Genomic DNA, 26,555 nt, shown 5'->3' with positions numbered 1-26,555 from the left:
GGCAGCTTAGCTATCCATGGGGGGCTCTTCAAAGGAGGAAGGGAGTGAAGAATATCACAGCTGGAGTCAGGGAGCTGGGGCAGGGCTGAGGGCCAGGGAGGGATGGAGAGCGTGAAGAGCTCTGGCAATGCAGGGGGAGGATGGAGGGCTGTGGATAGAGATGGGGTGGGCTGTGAAGGGCGGGTTGGAGGGCTGCAGGATATTGAGGGGATTAAGAAGAGGGGGAATATTGTGGGATTTGAAAGAGGAGAATACTGAAGGATTGGAGGATGGGGTGGGGACAGTGAAGGGATGGAAGGAGGGGGTATTGATGGGTGAAGGAGAGAGAGGGTTAGGGAAGGTAGGGAGGATTTGCTCTGCTAGCAGGTGAGGGAAGGGCACAGCTTCAATAATTAAGTCCTGGAGGAGAAACTTCAAAGGCAGCTGCAAATGTCACCAGGAGAGCAGAGCAGTGCTGCTGGCTCAGAGACCCTCACAACCACATCCCTGCGTCTCGCCATGCCTCACTAAGAGACCCTCAAAATCACATCCCTGCGTCTCGCCATGCCTCTCTAAGAGACCCTCACAACCACATCCCTGCGTCTCGCCATGCCTCGCTAAGAGACCCTCAAAATCACATCCCTGCGTCTCGCCATGCCTTTCTAAGAGACCCTCAAAATCACATCCCTGCGTCTCGCCATGCCTCTCTAAGAGACCCTCACCATCACATCCCTGCGTCTCGCCATGCCTCTCTAAGAGACCCTCACCATCACATCCCTGCGTCTCGCCATGCCTCTCTAAGAGACACTCACCATCACATCCCTGTGTCTCGCTATGCTCTCTAAGAGACACTCACCATCACATCCCTGCGTCTCGCCATGCCTCTCTAAGAGACCCTCACCATCACATCCCTGCGTCTCGCCATGCCTCTCTAAGAGACCCTCACCATCACATCCCTGCATCTCGCCATGCCTCTCTAAGAGACCCTCACCATCACATCCCTGCGTCTCACCATGCCTCTCTAAGAGACCCTCACCATCACATCTCTGAGTCTCGCCATGCCTCTCTAAGAGGCCCTCACAATCACATCCCTGCGTGTCGCCATGCCTCTCTAAGAGACCCTCACATCACATCCCTGCGTCTCACCATGCCTCTCTAAGAGACCCTCACCATCACATCCCTGCGTCTCGCCATGCTTCTCTAAGAGACCCTCACCATCACATCCCTGCGTCTCGCCATGCCTCTCTAAGAGACACTCACCATCACATCCCTGCGTCTCGCCATGCCTCTCTAAGAGACACTCACAATCACATCCCTGCATCTCGCCATGCCTCTTAAGAGACACTCAAATCACATCCCTGCGTCTCGCCATGCCTCTAAGAGACCCTCACCATCACATCCCTGCGTCTCGCCATGCCTCTCTAAGAGACACTCACCATCACATCCCTGCGTCTCGCCATGCCTCTCTAAGAGACCCTCACAATCACACCTACGTCTCGCCATGCCTCTCTAAGAGACACTCACCATCACATCCCTGCGTCTCGCCATGCCTCTCATGTTGCTCTGGGAGTTTCTATGGTGTCTATGGGCAGACTGGATGGGCCTTGTGGTCTTTTTCTGCCATCATGTTTCTATGTTTCTCTCTGGGTCTCCCCAAATCAATCATGCTCCTAATTTCTGATGGGCGTGTGTGTGTCTCTTGAGCTCTGCTTTTTGGGGGTGAGGAAATAAGAAGGCACAGGGGCCTTCCAACACATCCCTGCTTCTCCTGGCTGCCCCCTTTGTCACTGGCTCCTGGGAGGTGCATGGGGGCCCTTCGTATTAACAGGGACTGAAACCTGAAAAGTGACTGAGAAATTGGAAGAGGATGGTGGCTTGTGGGGACAGATATAAAATCCAGGGCCCACGGGGAGGGGACATGGGATTGTGGCTCTCGGGGGCTCTGAGGTCCCTGGTTAGAGGCTGCCCTGGGATTCAGACGGATTGGCTGGAGACTGTATCTATGTTTCCCACATGAAGAAACCCAGCCAAAGCCCGGATCGCCTCCTGTAGTGCCCTCACCCTGGCTTCACATCTGCAATCCGATGCTCCCAAACTCCATCCCCATGCATTTCTCAGCCAATATGGAGTCATCCCCTGGTGCAATGGATCCTGAATCGAATCCAGCTCCCTGTCCCAGAGTGCAATTGCTTAACTCCAAGGATTAATATGGAAACCGACTTCCTAACTCCTCCTGATGTCGAGGCGAGCAGCAGTGAATCTGGAAGGAACGGGGGTGGGTCTTAGCCCTCTCTCTCCTTCCTCAGTTTTGTGGCTCCTGAGGATACCCCGCTCATGTCTCTCTGTCACCCCCCCCTCCCTCAATATGAAGTTGGAAATCATCTCTTTTTCTCAGCACACATAAACATTTCCTGCAGAAAGGAATGGCATGGGAGGCTTAGGCTGTGCCCTCGTAGGTACAGAATATTCATTAAGCACTGTAACACACCCCAGGCTTGGGAGGTCATTTCCACCCTCAGCAAAAACCAGACATAAGTGAATCTGAGGCAGGAATCATAGAGCAGAGATACACACAGGCAGCAACTGCAGGGTGTCACAGAGCAGACACGCACAGAGCAGACACATGCACACGCACACACAGGCAGCAACTGCTGGGTGTCACAGAGGAGACACGCACAGAGCAGACACATGCACACGCACACACAGGCAGCAACTGCAGGGTGTCACAGAGCAGACACACACATACACACACATGCACACGCACACACAGGCAGCAACTGCTGGGTGTCACAGAGCAGACACGCACAGAGCAGACACATGCACACGCACACACAGGCAGCAACTGCTGGGTGTCACAGAGCAGACACGCACAGAGCGCAGACACATGCACACGCCACACAGGCAGCAACTGCTGGGTGTCACAGAGGAGACACGCACAGAGCAGACACATGCACACGCACACACAGGCAGCAACTGCAGGGTGTCACAGAGCAGACACGCAACATTACACCACATGCACACGCACTTACACAGGCAGCAACTGCTGGGTGTCACAGAGCAGACACGCACAGAGCAGACACATGCACACGCACACACAGGCAGCAACTGCTGGGTGTCACAGAGCAGACACGCAACAGAGCAGACACATGCACACGCACACACAGGCAGCACCTGCTGGGTGTCCACAGAGCAGACACGCACAGAGCAGACACATGCACACGCACACACAGGCAGCAACTGCTGGGTGTCACAGAGGAGACACGCACAGAGCAGACACATGCACACGCACACACAGGCAGCAACTGCTGGGTGTCACAGAGGAGACACGCACAGAGCAGACACATGCACATACATGCAGATGCACTCACAAGCAGCAACTGCAGGGTGTCACAGAGCAGACACGCACAGAGCAGACACATGCACATACATGCACACGCACTCACAAGCAGCGATTGCAGGGTGTCACAGAGCAGACACGCACACACACCAAGGCAGCCCCTTCGGTGTCCCAGGGCAGAGACACACACACACAAGCAGTATCTGCACAGTGCCACAGAGCAGACACGCACATACACACACACAAGCAGTATCTGCACGGTGCCACAGAGCAGACACGCACATACACACACATACACACACACAAGCAGTATCTGCACGGTGCCACAGAGCAGACATGCACATACACACACATACACACACACAAGCAGTATCTGCACGGTGCCACAGAGCACATATACACACATACACACACACAAGCAGTATCTGCACGGTGCCACAGAGCACATATACACACATACACACACACAAGCAGTATCTGCACGGTGCCACAGAGCAGACACGCACATACACACGCATACACACGCATGCACACACACAGGCAGCAACTGCAGGGTGTCACAGAGGAGACACGCACAGAGCAGACACATGCACATACATGCACACGCACTCACAAGCAGCGACTGCAGGGTGTCACAGAGCAGGACGCACACACACACACCAAGGCAGCCCCTTCAGAGTCAAAAGGCAGACACACATACTCACACACACATACGCACACACGCCCACAGGCAGTAGCTGCAGGATGCCATAAAGCAGAGGCATGCAAAGGAATCATTTCCTTATGAGATTTTGCTGAATCCAAGGTCAGACGCGATCTCATAAGCTAAGGTCCTGGCTGTAAAAGGTTCTGAAACTCCCTCTGACCTCCATAAAATGAATAAATAATATTAATACCATTTTTACTGGGCCAATACTTAATTACAGGAATGAGTCTGCTCCATGCAGGCAGTTTCAATCCACAGGGCTCTTGGGGACCCAGTTCTTGCCGTCTTTCCATGCATAATATCCTCAAGAAGCAGACAGGCGGGGGGATCTGAAGGGATCCTCATACATGGACAGAGAGAGAGAGACAGCCAGAGAGTCATACAGAGAGACAGGGGGGGAGCTGAAGGGATCCTCAAACATAGACAGGGAGAGAGAGACAGAGAGACATCCAGAGAGTCATACAGAGAGATGGGGGGGGGGGGGATCTGAAGGGATCCTCAAACATAGACAGAGAGAGAGAGAGACAGAGAGACAGCCAGAGAGTCATACAGAGAGATGGGGGGGGGGGGGGGGGGGGATCTGAAGGGATCCTCAAACATAGACAGGGAGAGAGAGACAGAGAGACAGCCAGAGAGTCATACAGAGAGATGGGGGGGGGGGGGGATCTGAAGGGATCCTCAAACATAGACAGGGAGAGAGAGACAGCCAGAGAGTCATACAGAGAGGCAGAGAGATGGGGGGGGGGGGGGGGGGGGAGCTGATGCGATTCTTGTATGTAGAGAGACAGCTCGCCAAAAACGGCACAGAGAGAGAGAGAGAAGCCCAGATAGAAAGGAAGACAGGAGGTGCTGAAGGGAATCCTCATCTATCTGTGCACAGGCAGAGACAGGCAGGCTGGTTCTTTGCTGCTTCCCTCTCCCTGCCCTCTCCATCCCACAGTGAAGGAGGGGGCAGGATCAGGGCTGGGGAGCTCAAGCCAAGATCCTTCTCACCCACACCCTCGCTCCCTGCCCCTCCAAGGTGACTGCTGCTAATTGGCCCCACTGGGGATGAATAGCTGGGAGCTCCTTACCTCAGCGTGCAATCCCATCCCCTGCTGGTCCTAGGATGGAGAACAGCTGAGGCCCAGGCTCCCCCCCTTCCTCTCTCCTCTCTCTCCCTATCAATTATTCAGCATGCAGGACACTGCAGCTCCTCCTCTCCCCTCCCTCCCTCCTCAGTCTCTCTCTCTCTCTCTCTGCAGAATGGATTATTGGGAGTCCAGACAGGGCAGTACCTTCCACTACTAACCTGTGACAGAGCCAGTGATTAATACTGTGGCAGAGCTGGGGATTAGAGCTGAAGCCCAGAGAAAGTGAATCCCCAGAGATCATACTCAGAGTCAAGAGATTAGATTAGAACTGAGACCGCAGGGAGGTAAAGAGACTCCACCCACATTCACACACAGAAAGTTGACAGAGCTGGGGTTTAGAACTCCTATCCCAGAATTTCTTCTCGCTAATGCTAAAACAATTCAGCCCCTCTCTGACTTTCTAGGCACTTGGTGGAAGAGGACAGGTTGAGTGGAGAGGACCCCTGTTTATGTGTGGTACATGCCTCCAGGACTGTAAGTTAAAACGATCCTGGCTGAGTCTGGTAAGGCTCATGACAGGTGTGAGCAGCAGGAAGCGAGTATTAGGGAGAACGTGCAGCCTCTTTATAAGCACTGTGCCCCTGATTGGTGTGGCGAGCACGCAGCAATGCAGCATTCCCACTGCAGAGAGGGAGGGCCACACACGGCGAGAGAGAGGAGCATAGAGAGAAAGACAGGCACACACAAAAAGAATTATAGAGCTACAGCAATAAGAAATGGATGCACAGGGAGATTAAGTGAATCATGCAGGGTCACACGGAGAATCAGGGATACAGCTGGAGATTAGAGCTGAGGCACAAGGAGATAATGAGACTCCCCCGGGGTCACACAGAGAGTCAGAGACAGAGCTGGGGATTAGAGCAAGGCACAGGGAGATAAAGTGACTCCCCGAGGACACACACAAAGAGTCAGTGACAGAGTCGGGGATTAGTGCTGAGGCACAGGAAGCTAAAATGACTCCCCTGAGGGCACACAGAGAGTCTGTGACAGAGCTGGGGATTAGAGCTGAAGCACAGGGAGATAAAGTGACACCTCTGAGGTCACACACAAAGAGTCAGGGACAGAGCCGGGGATTAGAGCTGAGGCACAGGTGAGATAAAGGACTCTCCTGAGGTCACACACAGAGAGTCAGGGACAGAGCTGGGGATTAGAGCAATGCACAGGAGATAAAGTGACTCCCCGAGGACACCACAAGAGTCAGGGACAGAGCCGGGGATTAGAGCTGAGGCACAGGTGAGATAAAGGACTCTCCTGAGGTCACACACAGAGAGTCAGGGACAGAACTGGGGATTAGCACTGAGACACAGAGAGATAAAATAACTCTCCTGAGGTCACACACAGAGTTGTGGACAGAGCTGAGGATTAGCATTGAGGCACAGGGAGATAAAGTGACTCCCCTGAGGTCACACACACAGAATCAGTGACAGAGCCGGGGATTAGAGCTGAGGCACAGGGATATAAAGTGACTCCCCCAAGGTTACACACACAGAATCAGTGACAGAGCCGGGGATTAGAGCTGAGGCACAGGGAGATAAAGGACTCCTCTGAGGTCACACACAGAGAGTCAGGGACAGAGTCGGGGATTAGAGCTGAGGCACAGGGAGATAAAGGACTCTCCTGAGGTCGCACACAGAGAGTCAGTGACAGAGCCAGGGATTAGAGCTGAGGCACAGGGAGATAAAGGACTCTCCTGAGGTCGCACACAGAGAGTCAGTGACAGAGCTGGGGATTAGAGCTGAGGCACAGGGAGATAAAGGACTCTCCTGAGGTCACACACAGAGAGTCAGGGACAGAGCTGGGGATTAGAGCTGAGGCACAGGGAGATAAAGGACTCTCCTGAGGTCACACACAGAGAGTCAGGGACAGAACCGGGGATTAGAGCTGAGGCACAGGGAGATAAAGGACTCTCCTGAGGTCGCACACAGAGAGTCAGGGGACAGAGCCGGGGATTAGAGCTGAGGCACAGGGAGATAAAGGACTCTCCTGAGGTCGCACACAGAGAGTGAATGTCAGGGCTGTGGGGGTTAGAACTGACCTGTAGCTCTCTGTTTAATCCCAATCGTTAGGAACCTTGTAGCCACATGAATAATCTTTGTACAGTGCCGTGTACAGAAATGTGCTATAAAACTAGTAGTTACTATCAGTGGGATCTGCAGCACTCACAATATTTCCCTGGAGTAACCTGTACATGAAGCTTGCTGCCTTCAGCCTGTGTCCCCCTTCATGAAAGAGGATCCTGTGCCTGGGTCTGGCTTCCCTCCCTCTCTCAGTGTAACCTGCTGACCCCTGAGCCCCCTCCTCCCCCTCACAGTCTTCCCATGCGGGTGGGTGCTGAGTTTAGGGGAATGGCAGGTGGCCCTGGGTCCAGGGGAGAAGGAACTCGGGAATAGCAGAAATGCAACTCAGCTGAGTTAAGCAATACCTTCCTCATTAACTGAGTTCAGAGCTATTAAGCCACCTCAGTCTATGAAGGGGATGACCCTCCTTAATGTCCACCAGTGTAGGATTATCTGAGAGAGAGAGGATGAAGGAAGCAAGAAACATACAAGATAGCCTGGAAGACAGAGCTGGGGCGTGAGTGACCAGAAGTATTTTGTATCAATCGTATTGAGTGTGAGGGAGCGCAGGCTCTAATGAGCCCCCTCCTGCCGTCCCTCACTCAGCTCGGAGGGTGGTAGGGGTGCAGGACAGTGAGGGGACCTTTTACCACTCTTCAGCCAATAGCAGCTCATCTTTCAGGGTTGTGGTGGAGAGAGAGGGCTGCAAACCGCGGCAAAAAGAAAAATTGACAGGTGCGCTGGCAGCCATCTTTAAAGTGGATCCACCACAAAATGAGTTTCTTGGCCAAGGAAGGCTGGATCGCTCAGGATGGGGTGCGGAGCATGTGCCAGCACAAAACACCCACGTGGGTCTAAATTACATCAGTCCCTGTTACACATTTCTGGCTTTTACAGCTGAACTGCGTCTGGACTGAGCCACTCCCCAGCACGGACTGCTTACTGGATTGTAAAAAAAAAAGTTTTATCTTATCAGAGGGGGCTGGCACAGGAAGGCTTTGAAGAATCAGTTCCTTGCTTAAAGAGGATTAAGTCTACTCTGCCCCAGGGGATCTCTCCTGCCACTCAGATGCAAGGTCCAGGAGAGGGTTGGGGTAATCTGGGGTGAACTGCAGTGGGGCAGCAGGAGAGAGGCAGGGAAAAGGCAGCGATTTCAGGTAAGTCACTCTGATTTCTGTCTCCACCATCGCTCCCCTCCATTCCCATCTAGTTCCCCAACCTCCAACCTCTTCCGCACTGCCCCTCCCCCAAGCTCAGTTTCTCTGGCTGTGCCTTGTTTCTCCTTCTCTCAGAGGACCCGTCCCTGTACGCAAAGTACCAGGACCAGATAAAATTTATATCTGAGGGGGAGTCACTACCTCAAAGCACAGAAACACTCCTGATCAGGAAGCAGGTCTCCTTTACAAGATATGTAGAGTCACATCCTGATCAGGAAGCAGGTCTCCTTTACAAGATATGTAGAGTCACATCCTGAGCAGGAGGCAGGTCTCCTTTACAAGATATGTAGAGTCACATCCTGAGCAGGAGGCAGGTCTCCTTTACAAGATATGTGGAGTCACATCCTGAGCAGGAGGCAGGTCTCCTTTACAAGATATGTAGAGTCACATCCTGAGCAGGAAGCAGGTCTCCTTTACAAGATATGTAGAGACACATCCTGAGCAGGAGGCAGGTCTCCTTTACAAGATATGTAGAGTCACATCCTGAGCAGGAGGCAGGTCTCCTTTACAAGATATGTAGAGTCACATCCTGAGCAGGAAGCAGGTCTCCTTTACAAGATATGTAGAGACACATCCTGAGCAGGAGGCAGGTCTCCTTTCAAGATATGTAGAGTCACATCCTGAGCAGAAGCAGGTCTCCTTTACAAGATATGTAGAGACACATCCTGAGCAGGAGGCCAGGTCTCCTTTACAAGATATGTAGAGTCACATCCTGAGCAGGAAGCAGGTCTCCTTTACAAGATATGTAGAGTCACATCCTGAGCAGGAGGCAGGTCTCCTTTACAAGATATGTAGAGTCACAATCCTGAGCAGGAGGCAGGTCTCCTTTACAAGATATGTAGAGTCACTTCCTGAGCAGGAGGCAGGTCTCCTTTACAAGATATGTAGAGTCACATCCTGAGCAGGAGGCAGGTCTCCTTTACAAGATATGTAGAGTCACATCCTGAGCAGGAGGCAGGTCTCCTTTACAAGATATGTAGAGTCACATCCTGAGCAGGAGGCAGGTCTCCTTTACAAGATATGTAGAGACACATCCTGAGCAGGAGGCAGGTCTCCTTTACAAGATATGTAGAGTCACATCCTGAGCAGGAGGCAGGTCTCCTTTACAAGATATGTAGAGTCTCTTCCTGAGCAGGAGGCAGGTCTCCTTTACAAGATATGTAGAGTCACATCCTGAGCAGGAGGCAGGTCTCCTTTACAAGATATGTAGAGTCACATCCTGAGCAGGAAGCAGGTCTCCTTTACAAGATATGTAGAGTCTCTTCCTGAGCAGGAGGCAGGTCTCCTTTACAAGATATGTAGAGTCACATCCTGAGCAGGAGGCAGGTCTCCTTTACAAGATATGTAGAGTCACAATCCTGAGCAGGAGGCAGGTCTCCTTTACAAGATATGTAGAGTCTCATCCTGAGCAGGAGGCAGGTCTCCTTTACAAGATATGTAGAGTCACATCCTGAGCAGGAAGCAGGTCTCCTTTACAAGATATGTAGAGTCACATCCTGAGCAGGAGGCAGGTCTCCTTTACAAGATATGTAGAGTCACATCCTGAGCAGGAGGCAGGTCTCCTTTACAAGATATGTAGAGTCACATCCTGAGCAGGAGGCAGGTCTCCTTTACAAGATATGTAGAGTCACATCCTGAGCAGGAGGCAGGTCTCCTTTACAAGATATGTGGAGTCACATCCTGAGCAGGAGGCAGGTCTCCTTTACAAGATATGTAGAGTCACATCCTGAGCAGGAGGCAGGTCTCCTTTACAAGATATGTAGAGACACATCCTGAGCAGGAGGCAGGTCTCCTTTACAAGATATGTAGAGACACATCCTGAGCAGGAGGCAGGTCTCCTTTACAAGATATGTAGAGACACATCCTGAGCAGGAGGCAGGTCTCCTTTACAAGATATGTAGAGACACATCCTGAGCAGGAGGCAGGTCTCCTTTACAAGATATGTAGAGTCACATCCTGAGCAGGAGGCAGGTCTCCTTTACAAGATATGTAGAGTCACATCCTGAGCAGGAGGCAGGTCTCCTTTACAAGATATGTAGAGTCACATCCTGAGCAGGAGGCAGGTCTCCTTTACAAGATATGTAGAGTCACATCCTGAGCAGGAAGCAGGTCTCCTTTACAAGATATGTAGAGTCACATCCTGAGCAGGAGGCAGGTCTCCTTTACAAGATATGTAGAGTCACATCCTGAGCAGGAGGCAGGTCTCCTTTACAAGATATGTAGAGTCACATCCTGAGCAGGAAGCAGGTCTCCTTTACAAGATATGTGGAGTCACATCCTGAGCAGGAGGCAGGTCTCCTTTACAAGATATGTGGAGTCACATCCTGAGCAGGAGGCAGGTCTCCTTTACAAGATATGTAGAGTCACATCCTGAGCAGGAAGCAGGTCTCCTTTACAAGATATGTAGAGTCACATCCTGAGCAGGAGGCAGGTCTCCTTTACAAGATATGTAGAGTCACATCCTGAGCAGGAGGCAGGTCCTCCTTTACAAGATATGTAGAGACACATCCTGAGCAGGAGGCAGGTCTCCTTTACAAGATATGTAGAGTCACATCCTGAGCAGGAGGCAGGTCTCCTTTACAAGATATGTAGAGTCACATCCTGAGCAGGAGGCAGGTCTCCTTTACAAGATATGTAGAGACACATCCTGAGCAGGAGGCAGGTCTCCTTTACAAGATATGTAGAGTCACATCCTGAGCAGGAGGCAGGTCTCCTTTACAAGATATGTAGAGTCACATCCTGAGCAGGAGGCAGGTCTCCTTTACAAGATATGTAGAGTCACATCCTGAGCAGGAGGCAGGTCTCCTTTACAAGATATGTAGAGTCACATCCTGAGCAGGAGGCAGGTCTCCTTTACAAGATATGTAGAGTCACATCCTGAGCAGGAGGCAGGTCTCCTTTACAAGATATGTAGAGTCACATCCTGAGCAGGAGGCAGGTCTCCTTTACAAGATATGTAGAGACACATCCTGAGCAGGAGGCAGGTCTCCTTTACAAGATATGTAGAGTCACATCCTGAGCAGGAGGCAGGTCTCCTTTACAAGATATGTAGAGACACATCCTGAGCAGGAGGCAGGTCTCCTTTACAAGATATGTAGAGTCTCTTCCTGAGCAGGAGGCAGGTCTCCTTTACAAGATATGTGGAGTCACATCCTGAGCAGGAGGCAGGTCTCCTTTACAAGATATGTGGAGTCACATCCTGAGCAGGAGGCAGGTCTCCTTTACAAGATATGTAGAGTCTCTTCCTGAGCAGGAGGCAGGTCTCCTTTACAAGATATGTAGAGACACATCCTGAGCAGGAGGCAGGTCTCCTTTACAAGATATGTAGAGTCACATCCTGATCAGGAAGCAGGTCTCCTTTACAAGATATGTAGAGACACATCCTGAGCAGGAGGCAGGTCTCCTTTACAAGATATGTAGAGTCACATCCTGAGCAGGAGGCAGGTCTCCTTTACAAGATATGTAGAGTCACATCCTGAGCAGGAAGCAGGTCTCCTTTACAAGATATGTAGAGTCACATCCTGAGCAGGAGGCAGGTCTCCTTTACAAGATATGTAGTGTCACATCCTGAGCAGGAGGCAGGTCTCCTTTACAAGATATGTGGAGTCACATCCTGAGCAGGAGGCAGGTCTCCTTTACAAGATATGTGGAGTCACATCCTGAGCAGGAGGCAGGTCTCCTTTACAAGATATGTAGAGTCACATCCTGAGCAGGAGGCAGGTCTCCTTTACAAGATATGTAGAGTCACATCCTGAGCAGGAGGCAGGTCTCCTTTACAAGATATGTAGAGTCTCTTCCTGAGCAGGAGGCAGGTCTCCTTTACAAGATATGTAGAGTCACATCCTGAGCAGGAGGCAGGTCTCCTTTACAAGATATGTGGAGTCACATCCTGAGCAGGAGGCAGGTCTCCTTTACAAGATATGTAGAGTCACATCCTGAGCAGGAGGCAGGTCTCCTTTACAAGATATGTAGAGTCACATCCTGAGCAGGAGGCAGGTCTCCTTTACAAGATATGTAGAGTCACATCCTGAGCAGGAAGCAGGTCTCCTTTACAAGATATGTGGAGTCACATCCTGAGCAGGAGGCAGGTCTCCTTTACAAGATATGTAGAGTCACATCCTGAGCAGGAAGCAGGTCTCCTTTACAAGATATGTAGAGTCTCTTCCTGAGCAGGAGGCAGGTCTCCTTTACAAGATATGTAGAGTCACATCCTGAGCAGGAGGCAGGTCTCCTTTACAAGATATGTAGAGTCACATCCTGAGCAGGAGGCAGGTCTCCTTTACAAGATATGTAGAGTCACATCCTGAGCAGGAGGCAGGTCTCCTTTACAAGATATGTAGAGTCTCTTCCTGAGCAGGAGGCAGGTCTCCTTTACAAGATATGTAGAGACACATCCTGAGCAGGAGGCAGGTCTCCTTTAAGAGATTCTGATTCACTCCAGCCTAATCCGGGCATCACCTTACTGATGCTATATTTCTCCCTTCCTCCACTCTCCTCTCCCCCTCACATCCACCCTGCTGCCCCCGAGGTAGCACTGAAGGTTAAGGTTGCCTTATATTAAATATGAAAATAAGCCTTTCCTTAACTTCCATCAGTGACCATCAAGGATCCCCCTCCTTCTCACCGCGACCCATCTGTACCTGGCACTTTTCCTTGGCTGCTGTTCAAGTTCCTTGTGCACTTTTACCTTCTGCTGCCGGATCTCAACCTGTTGCCAGCAATAAATCTCTGTTCCCAGGAGCAGGCGGGGAGCCAGAGATTAAAAAAAAAAAAAATCAATACATTTCTCAGCTACCACAATCTGAAAAATGCGTCTTTTCTACCCACCCCCACAATAAATACACCATCGTCTCCCTCACTTTTGTGTTTTCATTTAAAATATTTGCATTCTGCCTTTTCCATCATCAGTGTTTCAGGTGGCTCACAAGATGCACATAAAACATCAAAAATCTCAGCCTTTGTGTGCCCAGGCTGGTTGATCATTGACAAGGGCTCGGCCCCCGTGAGCCGGAAGGTGCAGAGTGAAGGCTGCAAGGAGTCTCTCTCCCCCAGCACCTTTCATTGTTACCCCCTGGGACTTTATCCCGCAGAACTCCTGGGTGCTATAGAAGTGCAATATCTCCAGATTAGTGCAGAATGCGGCTCACGGCAGGGTCCAGACCCCCAGGATGGGATTGCTCCTGAATTGCAGGATTTACACTGGGTGCTGGTTGCCTTCCGAGTTCAGTATAAGAGCTTGACATTTGTCCATAAGGTTGAATTAGGGGATGGTCCTCAGTATATGAGGCGCTTTTGTTCCCATTTGTTATCAACTGTACGTTCGGTTCATCTGAGAAAGTGCATCTTGCAGGTCCATCTTGGGTACAGGATACCCAGCTAAACGTCTGTACCATCCCTGGCCTGCTTTCCAGCCACAGCTCCCATGCAAGGTTTCTGATTATTTCAGTTTCACAAAAGACATCAAAGGTTATTGTCTTCCCAGGCCTTTCAGCTAAAACCTTCATTTTTTGTTTCTTTGCTTGTTTGTAGGATTGTTCTGTTGTTTGCGTTAAAAAGAAGGCAGATTTTGTATTTTTATTTTTTGTAAGTCATTTGTCATTTATAATTATGTATATTTTATCATAATCTGCTGTGAAGAGGACACGGGATAAAGCAGAATCTAATTACCATTTAAATAATTAAGTTTTGGTCCACATAATTTTACTTTGTATAGGATGCAAAGAAAAAAAAGATATCCAGGCTGGCTTCTGGGAGCTCTTTGATTCTGGCTTGCAAAGGTGGATTCTTGCATGAGACTTTGCTTTTACTGCTCACCGCACTATTAATCCCGCGTCCACGCAGAGTCCTGCTGTGAAGCGCGCCACGCTCCTTCCCCCGGGCGTTCATTTATTGCCATTTTGCCAAGGTTCTGTCCTTATTCTCCTGGTTTGTGCATTCTCCCTTCCCCTCGCTTGTGTGTTACCGTGTCTTTTATTTTCAGCTTCAGGATTGTGCTAGCCGTATAGGTGACATCCGGATTTGGGACTGGTTTCAGAATTATCCAACGATGACATTCTATGTGAGATTTCAAGACCACAAATACATCCTCTTTCAGTTCAAAATAAAAACCTGCAGAGAACTTGCGAGCAGTTCTTGCTTTCCTCAATTTCTTTCACTAATTTGAGTCCTTGTCTTTCCCAGACTAACGTTCCCAAGGCCTCTGGGTGGACCTGGACAGCCCTGACCAGCTGAAGCACAGGTGACTAGGGGGAGAAGACCATGTCTGAGGTCATGCGATGCAAGCTCATAAAGAAGACGGTGGTGACAGCGGGCATGGCCATGATTGTCATTGGGGTGGTGCTGGTGGCACTCTCTGAAAATATCCTGCCCATCGGGGTCTTCTTCCTTTTGACAGGGTCCGTAGCAGTCCTCTCCTTCCTGATGAGTACCCTGGTGAAGTGCATCAAAATGCCGGCCAACCAGTCAGCAGCCACCACAGAGGGGCAGGCGGGTCCCAGGGAAGGACATCAGGAGGGGTCAGTACTGAGTCCACCACCATATTTGTCTCATGCTTTATGCGCCTCTGGATGGGTGATGCCTGCACAGGGCTCTGATGAAGGTCCGCTCTTCTGCTCTCCATAACGCATCCACACTTTACATGTGTTAGTGTGATGCAAAGCGGGTTTTTCATGATTTTGGCTGAAAAGCGAATTGAATCATCAGGTTTGAAAATGTGGCTGTTATTCTTGTGTGATCATTAGAAAAAAATGTGGAACAATGGTGGAGTCACGTCTCCATCTGATGGACAGGACAGGGATTGCATCCCTTGGTTTTCTATGAATGGGATTTTCCTTTGGATATTACATTTAAAGAGTTGTAGCTGTTTTCTTCCATCTTTACTTTGTATATGTGTATGTATATGTGTATATGTGTATGTGTGTGTGTGTATTTTCACATACACACACACACACGCACACACACACACACACACATATATATATATATATATATATAAAATGTGAAAAATGAAGGAACACAATTATCTCAGATACAAACAATATTATATGGAAAAAATGTGTACTTTTCTTTTTTAGTTGATATATTTATCAGAGATACAAATGCATACATATAATTGTTTTATAACACTACAAGTGTAATTGAAAATGAAAATGCTGCATCCATAAGACATTCCTTAAAACACAGTTTCTTAGGTAGCAATTACTCCTTAACTAGTGCACAAAGAATTCATTATTTCCCTATAACAGACAGGAGCGAGGATGATACAGATTATTTAACTTTCTCTGACATACTCTCAGCTTCCCAACTCACTGCAACGCTGCATATGTATAATTAGACAAACGTCAGATCACATCCATTTTTATGCTGATCCTCTACCCCTTTTGGAGAAACATAAAGGTCTTCAGTCAGGGCTTGAAAAGCTGTCTGATGATGTTGGGAATTTGAATACAATCTGGCGCTGGACCCAGTGCACGGCTCCGGCACAGATGATTGCAAATTGACTCTGAATACGTATCATCTTCGAGGCAAGATCACTTTATCACAGAATATTCATTTCTGTCCTTGTGGACTATTTAAGGACTAATTACTACCTAAGAAACTGCTGTTTTACTGAAGAATTCAATGTCTTATGGATGAGGCATTTTCATTTTCAATTACACTTGTAGTGTTATAAAACAATTATATGTATGCATTTGTATCTCTGATAAATATATCAACTAAAAAAGAAAGGCAACATTTTTTCCATATTATATTGTTTGTATCCAAGATAATTTTGTTCCTTCATTTTTCACATATATTATGGGTTGCAATGTTTGTAATTAGTTTTGTGTGTGTGTGTGTGTATGTATATATATATATATATATATCTTTGGGGCATATGTTTCATTGTGATTTTGCAACCTTTTACAAGGCCAAGGAATTTAGGCACCGAGTGCTGATTTTCAGTAATAGGTAGCTAACCCAGACTTGGATCTAGGCAGTTAAAGTTTTGGGCATTTTAAACTAAAACTTTGGCTCCTAAGTTTGACTGAAAATTTCCCTACATTTAAGTGGCCAAATTTTAGCCACAGAATCTTAGGTTATCTGTGAATTCTTTCCTGGATACCTTTAAACCTGCTCCTGAGGCCAGCTAGTGTTAGCAGAAAAACTTATTCAGATAACTCCAAATATCAGCTGGATTAGTCTTCCAGCTAATTCATCCCTGCCTTAGAAAGCACTCAATAACTTTTTGGATACATTTTAGCTGGATAAAGACTTACCTGGCTACAATTTATTCTGATAAGTGAAACCGACATTCAAACATCTGCATTTATCCAGATAATTCAAAAGTTATCCTGATAAATGCCTTTCAGTACTGGCCCCCTAGGTTTTTTTTTAAAATTGACCCCCTTAATGGCATTTGAAATGTTGGATGATAGCTGTGCCATATCCACAGTGAGTGGCAGAACTGAGGCACCGAGCAATAAAGTGATGCCCCATGAAGTCAAACACATATTAGATAGTCTTTTGCAGAGCTGGGCATTGGAACTGAGGCATAAGGAGTTAAAGTGACTTACCTGAGATTACACTCAGTTAGTATTTACGTTCAGCTCTCTTGGTTCCTAGCCCGCTTTCTATCAAGTCCCCACTTCCTATCAGTGATGATTGTAGAGATATCATTATATTTGTAGGGAAAATGAGCTGCAAGAATTTCTCATTCTGGTTTCATTTCATAGGACCCTTTCCATTTACGAAGTCCCAACATATGAGGAAGTGGTGGCCCCAGACTTCCGACCTCCCCTGGGAATCTGGATCATTTCACCAAGTCTCCAGCCTCCTCCGCTTGGTGAGCCCCCTCCCTACAGTGTGGTGGCTGATGAATCCATCAGCCCTAACCCTGGGGAGACCGCAATCGTGCAGACCCGTCTGCCTGCTGGAAGGGACCATGATGGAGTAGCTGAGGAACAGGATGTGAGGATGGCACACGAAGCAACCACAGATCCGAGTCTGCCGCTCCGCATCATAATGCCCCCCAAACTTCAGAGGTTTAAATCAGATATCCATGAGGTGAAGGGGGGTCAGGAGGTGGCAGTGCATCTGGAGCCCCTGACGCCTCCACCAACATACCACAATGCCTTAGAAGATGAGGTCTTTGAAGAAGCTTTTCAAGCTGCTTTATAAAGAACAATCTCAGTAGTAAGGAGTTCCCTGGAAGAGCATGGCCATAGTGATGGTCATGTCAAGTCAATGAGCTGCCCACCTTTGAGATCTGAAACCCATGTAGACTGCACTCTCTTCACTGGAGGGATAAGAAGGTGAGGAATTGCTTGAAAATGAACCAGGTGCGGTCACGAGAAGCAGCCAAGATTGACCTGAGTTTATTAGAAAAGACAGCACTTTATGAAGTTCCTTGGGGCTCTCTTCTTGGAGTTCTTCAATGGTCTCCCCTGCCCCAGATCCTCTGTAATCTGGACGGATTTGCCCAAGATTACAGACAAACTGTAATACTGCACTTTTGAAGGATTTTCTTTTAATTTTTGAGTGCTATGAACATTTTCAAAATCTTCTCAGAAATTAGAAGATGTGGATATCAGAAATAGTCTCTCTATTTTTGGCATATTTTTCATGTTCAAAATTGTGAGAATATAATCCTGATTTGGATGCCTTGGAAGGTTTTTGTTTCTAAAATTGAAAATATAACTGTAGATAACACTTGCAATATGTAATTATTATGTATTTATATATTGCCTTAGTGGGAATTCTAGGGATCCAAAAACTCCTCAGGCAATGACCATGAGCAATAGATCCATTAAGGGGAAATGGGACATATTTGAGCTAGGGACACCTCAATCAGCCATTGAGTATTATAGACCCACCATGGAGGAAATAGGAGACTCAGAGCAATGGACACCTCAATCAGCCATTGGCTGGTCTTTGTTCTAAAGCATGTGGGGACAGATTTAAAGATCTAAACATTCATACCATAGAGGAAAGGTGTGATAGGCGAGATAAGACAGAGACCATGGGAGAAACAGGATACTCGGAACCATGGACAGCTCAATCAGGCACTGACTGTGTATTATACACCCACCATGGGGGAAACAGCACACTCAGAACCATGGACAGCTCAATCAGGCACTGTCTGTGTATTATACCCCACCATGGGGGAAACAGGACACTCAGAGCCATGGACACCTCAATCAGACACTGACTGTGTATTATACACCCACCATGGGGGAAACAGGACACTCAGAGCCATGGACACCTCAATCAGACACTGACTGTGTATTATACACCCACCATGGGGGAAACAGGACACTCAGAGCCATGGACACCTCAATCAGACACTGACTGTGTATTATACACCCACCATGGGAGAAACAGGACACTCAGAGCCATGGACACCTCAATCAGACACTGACTGTGTATTATACACCCACCATGGGGGAAACAGGACACTCAGAGCCATGGACACCTCAATCAGGCACTGACTGTGTATTATACACCCACCATGGGGGAAACAGGACACTCAGAGCCATGGACACCTCAATCAGGCACTGACTGTGTATTATACACCCACCATGGGGAAACAGGACACTCAGAGCCATGGACACCTCAATCAGACACTGTGTATTATACACCCGCCATGGGGGAAACAGGACACTCAGAGCCATGGACACCTCAATCAGGCACTGACTGTGTATTATACACCCACCATGGGAGAAACAGGACACTCAGAGCCATGGACACCTCAATCAGACACTGTGTATTATAGAGCCACTGTGAGGGTAATCAAGATGTTCAGACCATGGACAGCTGAATAATATTCAGGGAATGTTTGGTATTGCCATGAACCCATAATGCATTCCAGACGTATTGTTGGAGACAAATTATTAGATCCAATAATATAATGGGAACTATGAAGCCATGAATAAGCAGTAATGAGATACTTCACTAATACATCTGGTGTCTGCTGTATTTGTTGTGTTGGGTGAAAGGTCAGAGATTAGACTCATGAATCAGTGAAACCCTGGGCAAGTGCCTGCTCTGCCACTGACCATATGATTGCCTTTGGGCCAGTACTATATTAATTCCCTACTCCTTTGTGTATCCAAGAACATGTGAGTAAAAACTAACAAGTTATGTTTTCTTGGTTCCCTTTGCAAATTGTCTTCCTAGCCCAGGCAGCAGAGATATGACACCCGGTCATCCACCCCAGCGGAGGCTGCACCATTGGGAAGCTGGAATGGTACAGAAGGGAGTCTGTGAATCAAACTACTGTTGTTATTAGTTTTTCTAAGCCAGGTCATCCTAACCATAGCGTTTCAGCAGGACAGAAATGAGAATGTATTCTTGCCTCCTGGAACACCTTTTTCACTCCTAAAAGTAAACGCGTGTATTCCTCGACTTTAACCATGTGCGACTGTGAGCTTTTAAAGGCTGGAAAATGAAAGCAGTGCCTCAGCCAGGGGTCTCCTCTGCTGGCCTTGCCGAAGTTCAGCCACATTGTATTACACGTCTGACACTGCGGCCTTATGGTTCTATTTTTCAGTAAAGATTGTAGTTGTTTCATTTTTCAGGAGTCTTTTATTCTGGCTTTATTTTCATAGGGATATTAATAGTAAGGGAAACACAAAATAAACATCCAGTGAGCCACGTTTGTGTGGCGGCTGTTTAACGTGTATGGTAGTGCTTGCCATTTACTAATTATCTCATTAGAAATACAAATCACTCCCTGTTTTATCTGGGTTTTAGTGTGTGCTCTATTTTATCTTTTTTTTTTTTTGTTATCTATTAATTATAACCTTGTGACACTGCGGAAAGCTCAGGCAGGGATGGTGTAACTTCTTATATAAGGAAGTTTAAAGGAAATGCAGCTCACTTTATTGCCTCCAAAACGTCTAGCGGTGCAAAGAGTGCTAGGAGTTTTGTCTTTGATGAGATCTGACGTTCTGATATGGCCTTGGGTGCACGGCTCCCCCTTCCCCTTCATCACCTGCAGTTTGTGATATCTGTTTGTCTTCTCCTGAAGTTCCTGGCTCAGCATGGTTTTGTGTTCATACACATACAGAAGGCTTAACCCGTTCTCCTCACCGTCAGTAAGCACGCACACTGCTTGTAGATCTCCTGGGCCTGGCCCCGCCGCACACTTCACAGCCCTCAGGCTGTTGGGAGCAACTTTCATAGAAACCCTGAGGAGTGATCTGCTTCCTCAGAGACGGGGGTCTCTGCTCCTACCAGCAAATTCATTGCAGAACTCTAATTTCCACAGCGCCCACCCACAGGTCAGAGGGCAAAACACTGGTCCTCTGACGGGCCTGCCACAGCTTCTTACCTGCGTATGGTCCAATCTGGGTCCAAAGTGCTGGAAAATTGTGAAAGAGCATACAAGGGTGCCATAAATGGATTTCCTTCGCCCTGTGCCGTCCTGCGATTTTATCACCTGTCACTGGGTTCATGATATGTTTAAAACGAGTTTCATTAAATTAACGGCGTCGTTGTCATAACAAAGGAAAGAAACACGAGGAGCAGGAGGAAATAGCTCTGCATTTTAATTCATAAGCACCTTCAATTCTTTTCACAACAGTTTTTAATTTTTAACCTTTTTAATGCAGTAAAAAAGTCAATGAATTAAAAAAATTGGTATATTTAGTTTTTTTTAGTGCAGTAAAAAATCAAATAAGTTAAAAAAATGACCTTATCAATGGCTTAATTTTAAGTAATTGTTTGTTATTGCTTGTCCGATTTTATTTTGTATGTTTTTTGAACTCTGCTGAGATTTGTGGATCAATGAAATACAAGTTTGAATATATAAATAAATACATAGAATATTTATTTATTTATTTATTTAGTGGTTTTTCGATACCGATAACCATTTCCACATCGCATCGGTTTACAGGGAACAAGGAAACGAAGGCCTAAATATATGGCAAAACAAAACAAGTACATAGAACGCATGTGAAACAGGAAACTTCAACACATAATAGCAAATACATGGACAGGATGGAAACAGGGTAATGCGATAACAATGGCAATAAATACGTTGGAGGGAGGGGAGAGAATGCAAAGAACGGAGGGGAAAGCTGGCATATGTACATAGCAGAGGTTGGTTGTGATTTCTGCGGAGAATTGTTAACAGCCCCTAGGTATTTATTTGAAAGGAACTTGGAGAAGTGCGCGTCTGACATGGACCATATTTCGAGGAGAGCTCTCTGCCTGTGGGAAAATAATCCGTATCCCTCTCATAAGATGAGAATCCATTGATAATACAGCACAAGAGCTCACCAACTGCTGACAATCCTGAGAAAAGGAGGAAGTGACTGCACGAATGCCCATGGACTTGTAAATTGTGAAATGGATGAGGTCATTCAAAAACCCTCTGATAAACTCTGTTTACGTCAAGAAACAATTGAGTAAATAGTGACCTTTAAAACCAGGCCCTCTCAGCTAAACTGATCTTTATTGCCTTATAAATAATCATTGTTCACAAGGGTACAGTCCAATTTTTTGTGAGAGCCTGAACGTGTGCAACTGAGAACTGTTTTCTATCGTGAATTGACTGGCGAGTCCCCCAGAGAATTCTATGGGCATTCAGGTTAATTGTGCTAAACTGGTGCAATTCTGGGAGAACATTTTGGGTATTGTCTCTGCTACCATGAAAAGATCTCATGAGATTTTGGGGCATGTGAGCCTGCTCTATGCTACTGCAGCATCGTCAGAGATCAAAGCAGCAGTATCAGGTCTGATGAGCTCCTCTAGATCCGGTCCTTTCTGAATGTTACACTCTTTGAAAGATTCCTTTTTTTAGCTGTTTTGGCAGAATTAGTTAATCTTTTATTGCGTGTGGGGTATTTTCCAGATTGCTTTAAAAAGGCATTCATCTGCCCTATATTTAAAGGGACCAATGAGAAGCCGGATCACACTGATCCACTAAATTCTCGCCCCATCTCTGTTCTTCCTTCTATAGGAAAGGTTGTTGAGAAGATAGTTTTGAAAAGTCCGACTCTCTCCACAGAAGATAACGATATATTCCACCTGTACCAGAGAAGGCTTTAGACAGGGCCATAGCTCTGAGACTGGCATAGCAGATTCTGTGCGAGGGAGTTGGGTAAGGTCTGCTGCCTTTCACTCGGCCTCACATGCTCTTCTATTGACCAGAGTCATGGACATTGAGGGAACGGTGGGAATGGTTTATATCGAGTGAGAGTGGACCAGGAAATGTCAGACTGTCTGGCACTGCAGTGGGGGGGGGGGGGGGGGGGGGGATCCCCAAGTTTCCTGTTTGTCAGCGATGATGTTTAATATCCACCTCCTGGTGATATGTGCATTATTACAGGAGATGAAGGATTACGCAGAGGAGTTACAGTTGCTGTTTACTGTAACTGGTAGTTCAGATGATTGTATGCACGAGGTTACTGTTACTGTAAATACTGTCCTGCAATGGGTGAGTCAAAATGCTTTACTGGTTACTGTTATAAAAAACAGAATGGATCCCATTTCCACAAGTTACAGAGTTAAAGTCCCCCTAATTTTCAAATTGATGGGGATAGGATTATGGCAGTTGATTCTGCCTGAGATTTGGGGGGTGTTATTAAGATACTGGGTTTATGCTGCGCCCCCTTCTCCAGGCTGTTGTGAAAAAGGGATTTTTTTAAATTAACGTTCTTTGGAGATTAAAATATGTACTTGAAATAAACGAAGCTATATTTCTTTATACTTGGGACCCTGATACTCAAGCATTGTTCTGTCACGTACTGATGAGATTTCTATTGAAGGCTAAGATGAAAGTCACCAATGATTGAGTTTTATTCGTACTATCATTAATCCACAACAATCAGGGTTCTTGGCATGGATTCAGATGCAGTTACGTAAAACAACGAATCCCAACCTGCTCTCTGGCCATCAGTGCAGATTTTATCCAGTTCCTTGGTTAGAAGCTGGATCCCAAAGTCTCATTGTTCGAAGAACCCTGAGAAGAGGAGGCACGAGTGGTCGGCTGGTGCTGGAGTGACGCCACCTGCGCTCCCGCTAGCTCCTGGCTGTTGGGTTTGTACACTGGCAAGTGGACCGGGAAGGAGACGCTGCCATCCACGGGAGGCCCCATGCTTTGCCCACACCTTACCCAAAGGCCTGGATATGTGTTCAGCAGAACCTGTCCCTGTTCTCCCGGGGCGCCACTCCAGGGCACCGCAGCAGCGGGACCCAAAGGGACCGTAGGGGATTCTGTAGCAAAGAGGCTGTACGGAGGGGGCTCCTCCACTGGGCCGACATTCACATGCGAGCTGATGGTCCAGATCTCTGGCCCGGGCCTGGGGTTCAATATTTCTTCAGAGGGTGGAGCCGAAGAGATACTGCAGAGAAGAGAGAAGGGAGAGGGTAAGTGAAATAAACTAGAAATTTCATAGACATTTCTCCTGTTCCCCCGCTCCACTGTCAGGAGCAGGCAGAACGAGGGTTTCTGGTCTACAGACGAGAACTGGAAGGAGGAACCAGAAGAGCTCCCGAGATCTCAGGTACATAAGCCTCTGGCTCTGTCCCTGTGTGCGTGGCCTTGCCTCGTCACCTTCTCTCCTCCTGAAGACTAATTGCTTAATACTAATAACACTCCTCTTTCTTTTCTCATAAAGATCGAACGCACAGGGCACTAAGGGAGACTCCCAATCCAACACAAGTGGGCAAGAGCTGGCAAATTGTGAGAAATTCCCTGCATCGTTAATGCCGCTCGTTATCTGGGGAGGATCATTCCATAACTTCCTGCAGATCAGTAAAGTCTCCATGTAATTTCAAAGCAAATTTATGTGCATACATTTGCTTTGGAAATGTGCATGAATTAGTCCGACATGTGCACAGATTATCTTGTGTAAGGTGACTGCTACAGAGCTTAATTTACATGCATACTTTTTAAAATAAAAAAACTACATGAGGTCCACATTCAAAAGCCAGTTAGATAGGTAATGTAATAGTTATCCATCTAAATGGCTTACCTGGCTATATTCAGCCTTGATCCAGCTAAATTCCAGCCGGCTGATAAGTTAGACGGCCAGAATTTAGGAAGATAAGTTAAGGACTGTCCAGGAGCATAACTAGGAGGAGCTAAGATAACTGACTAACTCTAATATTAAGATTTAGCCAGATAAATCTGGTCAAGTCAAATATCTGTCCTAAAGTTAGCCAACTATAGTTAGCTTCCTAACTAATTAAGGGGGTTATTTTCTAAAGCTTTATCGCGTGTGTGAGGACCCTAATGCATGCGATATCATGCAAATTAGGGGGAGGGGAGGAGTCAGGGCGGGGAGGGGAGGAGTCGGCGGGGGCTTTGCTGCCGGCGATAATGTTACTAACATTATTGTCGGCAGTAGCGCGCCGAATAGCGCCACCTTTCATGGTGGCGCTATTTGGTGCGAAGGCCGGCAGCCGGCGCACCGTGGCCGCCGAAATCGCACCACCGAGGTGCGAAGGCTGCCGGCTTTCACAGGCTCACCCTCCGCCCCCTGTTTTCACAGGATTCATCATTCTGCGAACAATGATGAATCCAGGCCTGAGACAGCTGCACTTTAGAATATGTTTCCAGAGTTAGCCAGATAAGTTTATCCGGCTAACTTTGCTATCCGCACTGTGTCCGAATATAAACTTCTACATTTGTAAGTCCCAACCCCGCTCCCCAGAATGCGTCTCTGCAGTTTGCATTTGTGCCATCCGAACCCTGGACTATTTACACGCATGAAGCTGGGTTTTAAATATGTGGATAGCTTGAAATTAACCCCACGAGAGCAGTGTTTGAACTGTGAATATTTGTGCCAGCTTCTTTTATAATATAAATCTGATGCCATTCTGGCAGGCTATGAAAGGTCCAAACTGTCGAGAACGTGAAGAAACTGGGTTTATTTAGCCTGGAAAAGAGAAGATGGTGGGGGAGGGGTAAGCCGGGGTAAGAGCTAAAGGGAGTTACAATGAGGTCAGGGATCGGACGTTCTCCCTCTTCCTGGGGGAAAAGGGCAAGTTGATGACATTTGGATTATTCTCTGCTGTAAATGACTTTGGATTGAATGTGCTAGGAGAGTTCTCTATAAAGGTAGTAGAATGTAACATTAGAAACACTTTTAATTACTGGATGTTTCAATTATTGTTTTTATTAATCTGAACATGTAACAAATGTGAATAGATAAACACACTAAATGTGCAGGTGGTCAAGCACAGGAGTGTGTGGCCCCAGGGATGGAGCTGATGGGGTGGGATCTCCAGCACTGGAGGACTTTAAGGTTATGTCCACACTCCATTTTTCTCTGACCCACTAATGTCTGAGGACATTTTGGTGACGCCAAGCACACAAGCAGGTAGATTTTATAAGATACACGCGTAGCTGCGCGTATCTTATAAAATTCGGGGTCGGTGTGCGCAAGGGGGGTGCACATTTGTGCAACTTGTGTCTGCCGAGCCCTGCGTGCGCTGCACGTTCCCTCCGAGGCCGCTCCGAAATCGGAGCGGCCTCGGAGGGAACTTTCCTTCCACCCCCCCGCACCTTCCCCTCCCTTCTCCTTCCTAACCTACCTCCCCGGCCCTATCTACCCCCCACCTTTGTCAGCAGAGTTACGCCTGCCTGAGGCAGGCGTAACTCTGCGCGCGCCAGCAGCTGCTGGCGCGCCATCTCCCGACCTGGGGGCTGTTCCGGAGGCCTTGGCTGTGCCCCCAGAAGGCCCCCGGGCCGACACCACACCCTCGACATGCCCCTGGAACGCCCCGAACGTTGGCCCACCCACCCGACACGCCCCCAACACGCCCCCTAGCGAAGCAAGCAGGGGCATTTTAAAAGGGTTAGGCATGTACCTTATGCATGTAACCCTTTTAAAATCCGGCCCTTAATGTCATAAGAACATAAGAACATGCCATACCGGGTCAGACCAAGGGTCCATCAAGCTAGGAGTCGTGGACCCTTGGGCCGGCCAGCGGATGATGATTGACAGAAGGAAGATCTCCGCAGAAGATGGAGTGGCCGGAAGGCGGAAGATGCCGGGAGACCAGAGGAAGCTTCACCCGTGGAAGCCCGAGGTCCCCCCGGGAGGAGCCTGTGAGGACCCGAGCCGCTGGGACTTAGGCGAAGTCTCCTGGAGGCAAAGTGCAAGATGAAGTCCAGAAGTCACAGTGGAGAAA

The 26,555-nt window shown here is 47.9% G+C and overlaps 1 protein-coding gene across 1 annotated transcript; it reads left to right on the top strand.

Annotated features, from left to right (window-relative positions):
- Nucleotides 1–8,145: 8,145 nt before the first annotated feature.
- Nucleotides 8,146–18,674, top strand: LOC115078466. Its single transcript, XM_029581379.1, has 3 exons — nucleotides 8,146–8,369; nucleotides 14,610–14,944; nucleotides 17,144–18,674. Exons 2-3 carry the CDS (start codon nucleotides 14,688–14,690, stop codon nucleotides 17,586–17,588), a joined length of 702 nt encoding a protein of 233 aa, XP_029437239.1. The 5' UTR covers nucleotides 8,146–8,369; nucleotides 14,610–14,687; the 3' UTR covers nucleotides 17,589–18,674.
- Nucleotides 18,675–26,555: the final 7,881 nt, after the last annotated feature.

The sequence above is a fragment of the Rhinatrema bivittatum genome, chromosome 16 (assembly GCF_901001135.1).
Source record: "Rhinatrema bivittatum chromosome 16, aRhiBiv1.1, whole genome shotgun sequence".
NCBI classification, from domain to species: Eukaryota; Metazoa; Chordata; class Amphibia; order Gymnophiona; family Rhinatrematidae; genus Rhinatrema; species Rhinatrema bivittatum.
The sequence above is the reverse complement of the archived record's forward strand: the minus strand, read 5'-3'. Positions and strand labels throughout refer to the sequence as shown.

Coding starts and splice junctions, on each gene's coding strand:
- LOC115078466 (XM_029581379.1), top strand. CDS start 14,688: ATGTCTGAGGTCATGCGATGCAAGCTCATAAAGAAGACGGTGGTGACA. Junction 14,945..17,143: donor AGGGAAGGACATCAGGAGGG/GTCAGTACTGAG, acceptor TTCATTTCATAG/GACCCTTTCCATTTACGAAG.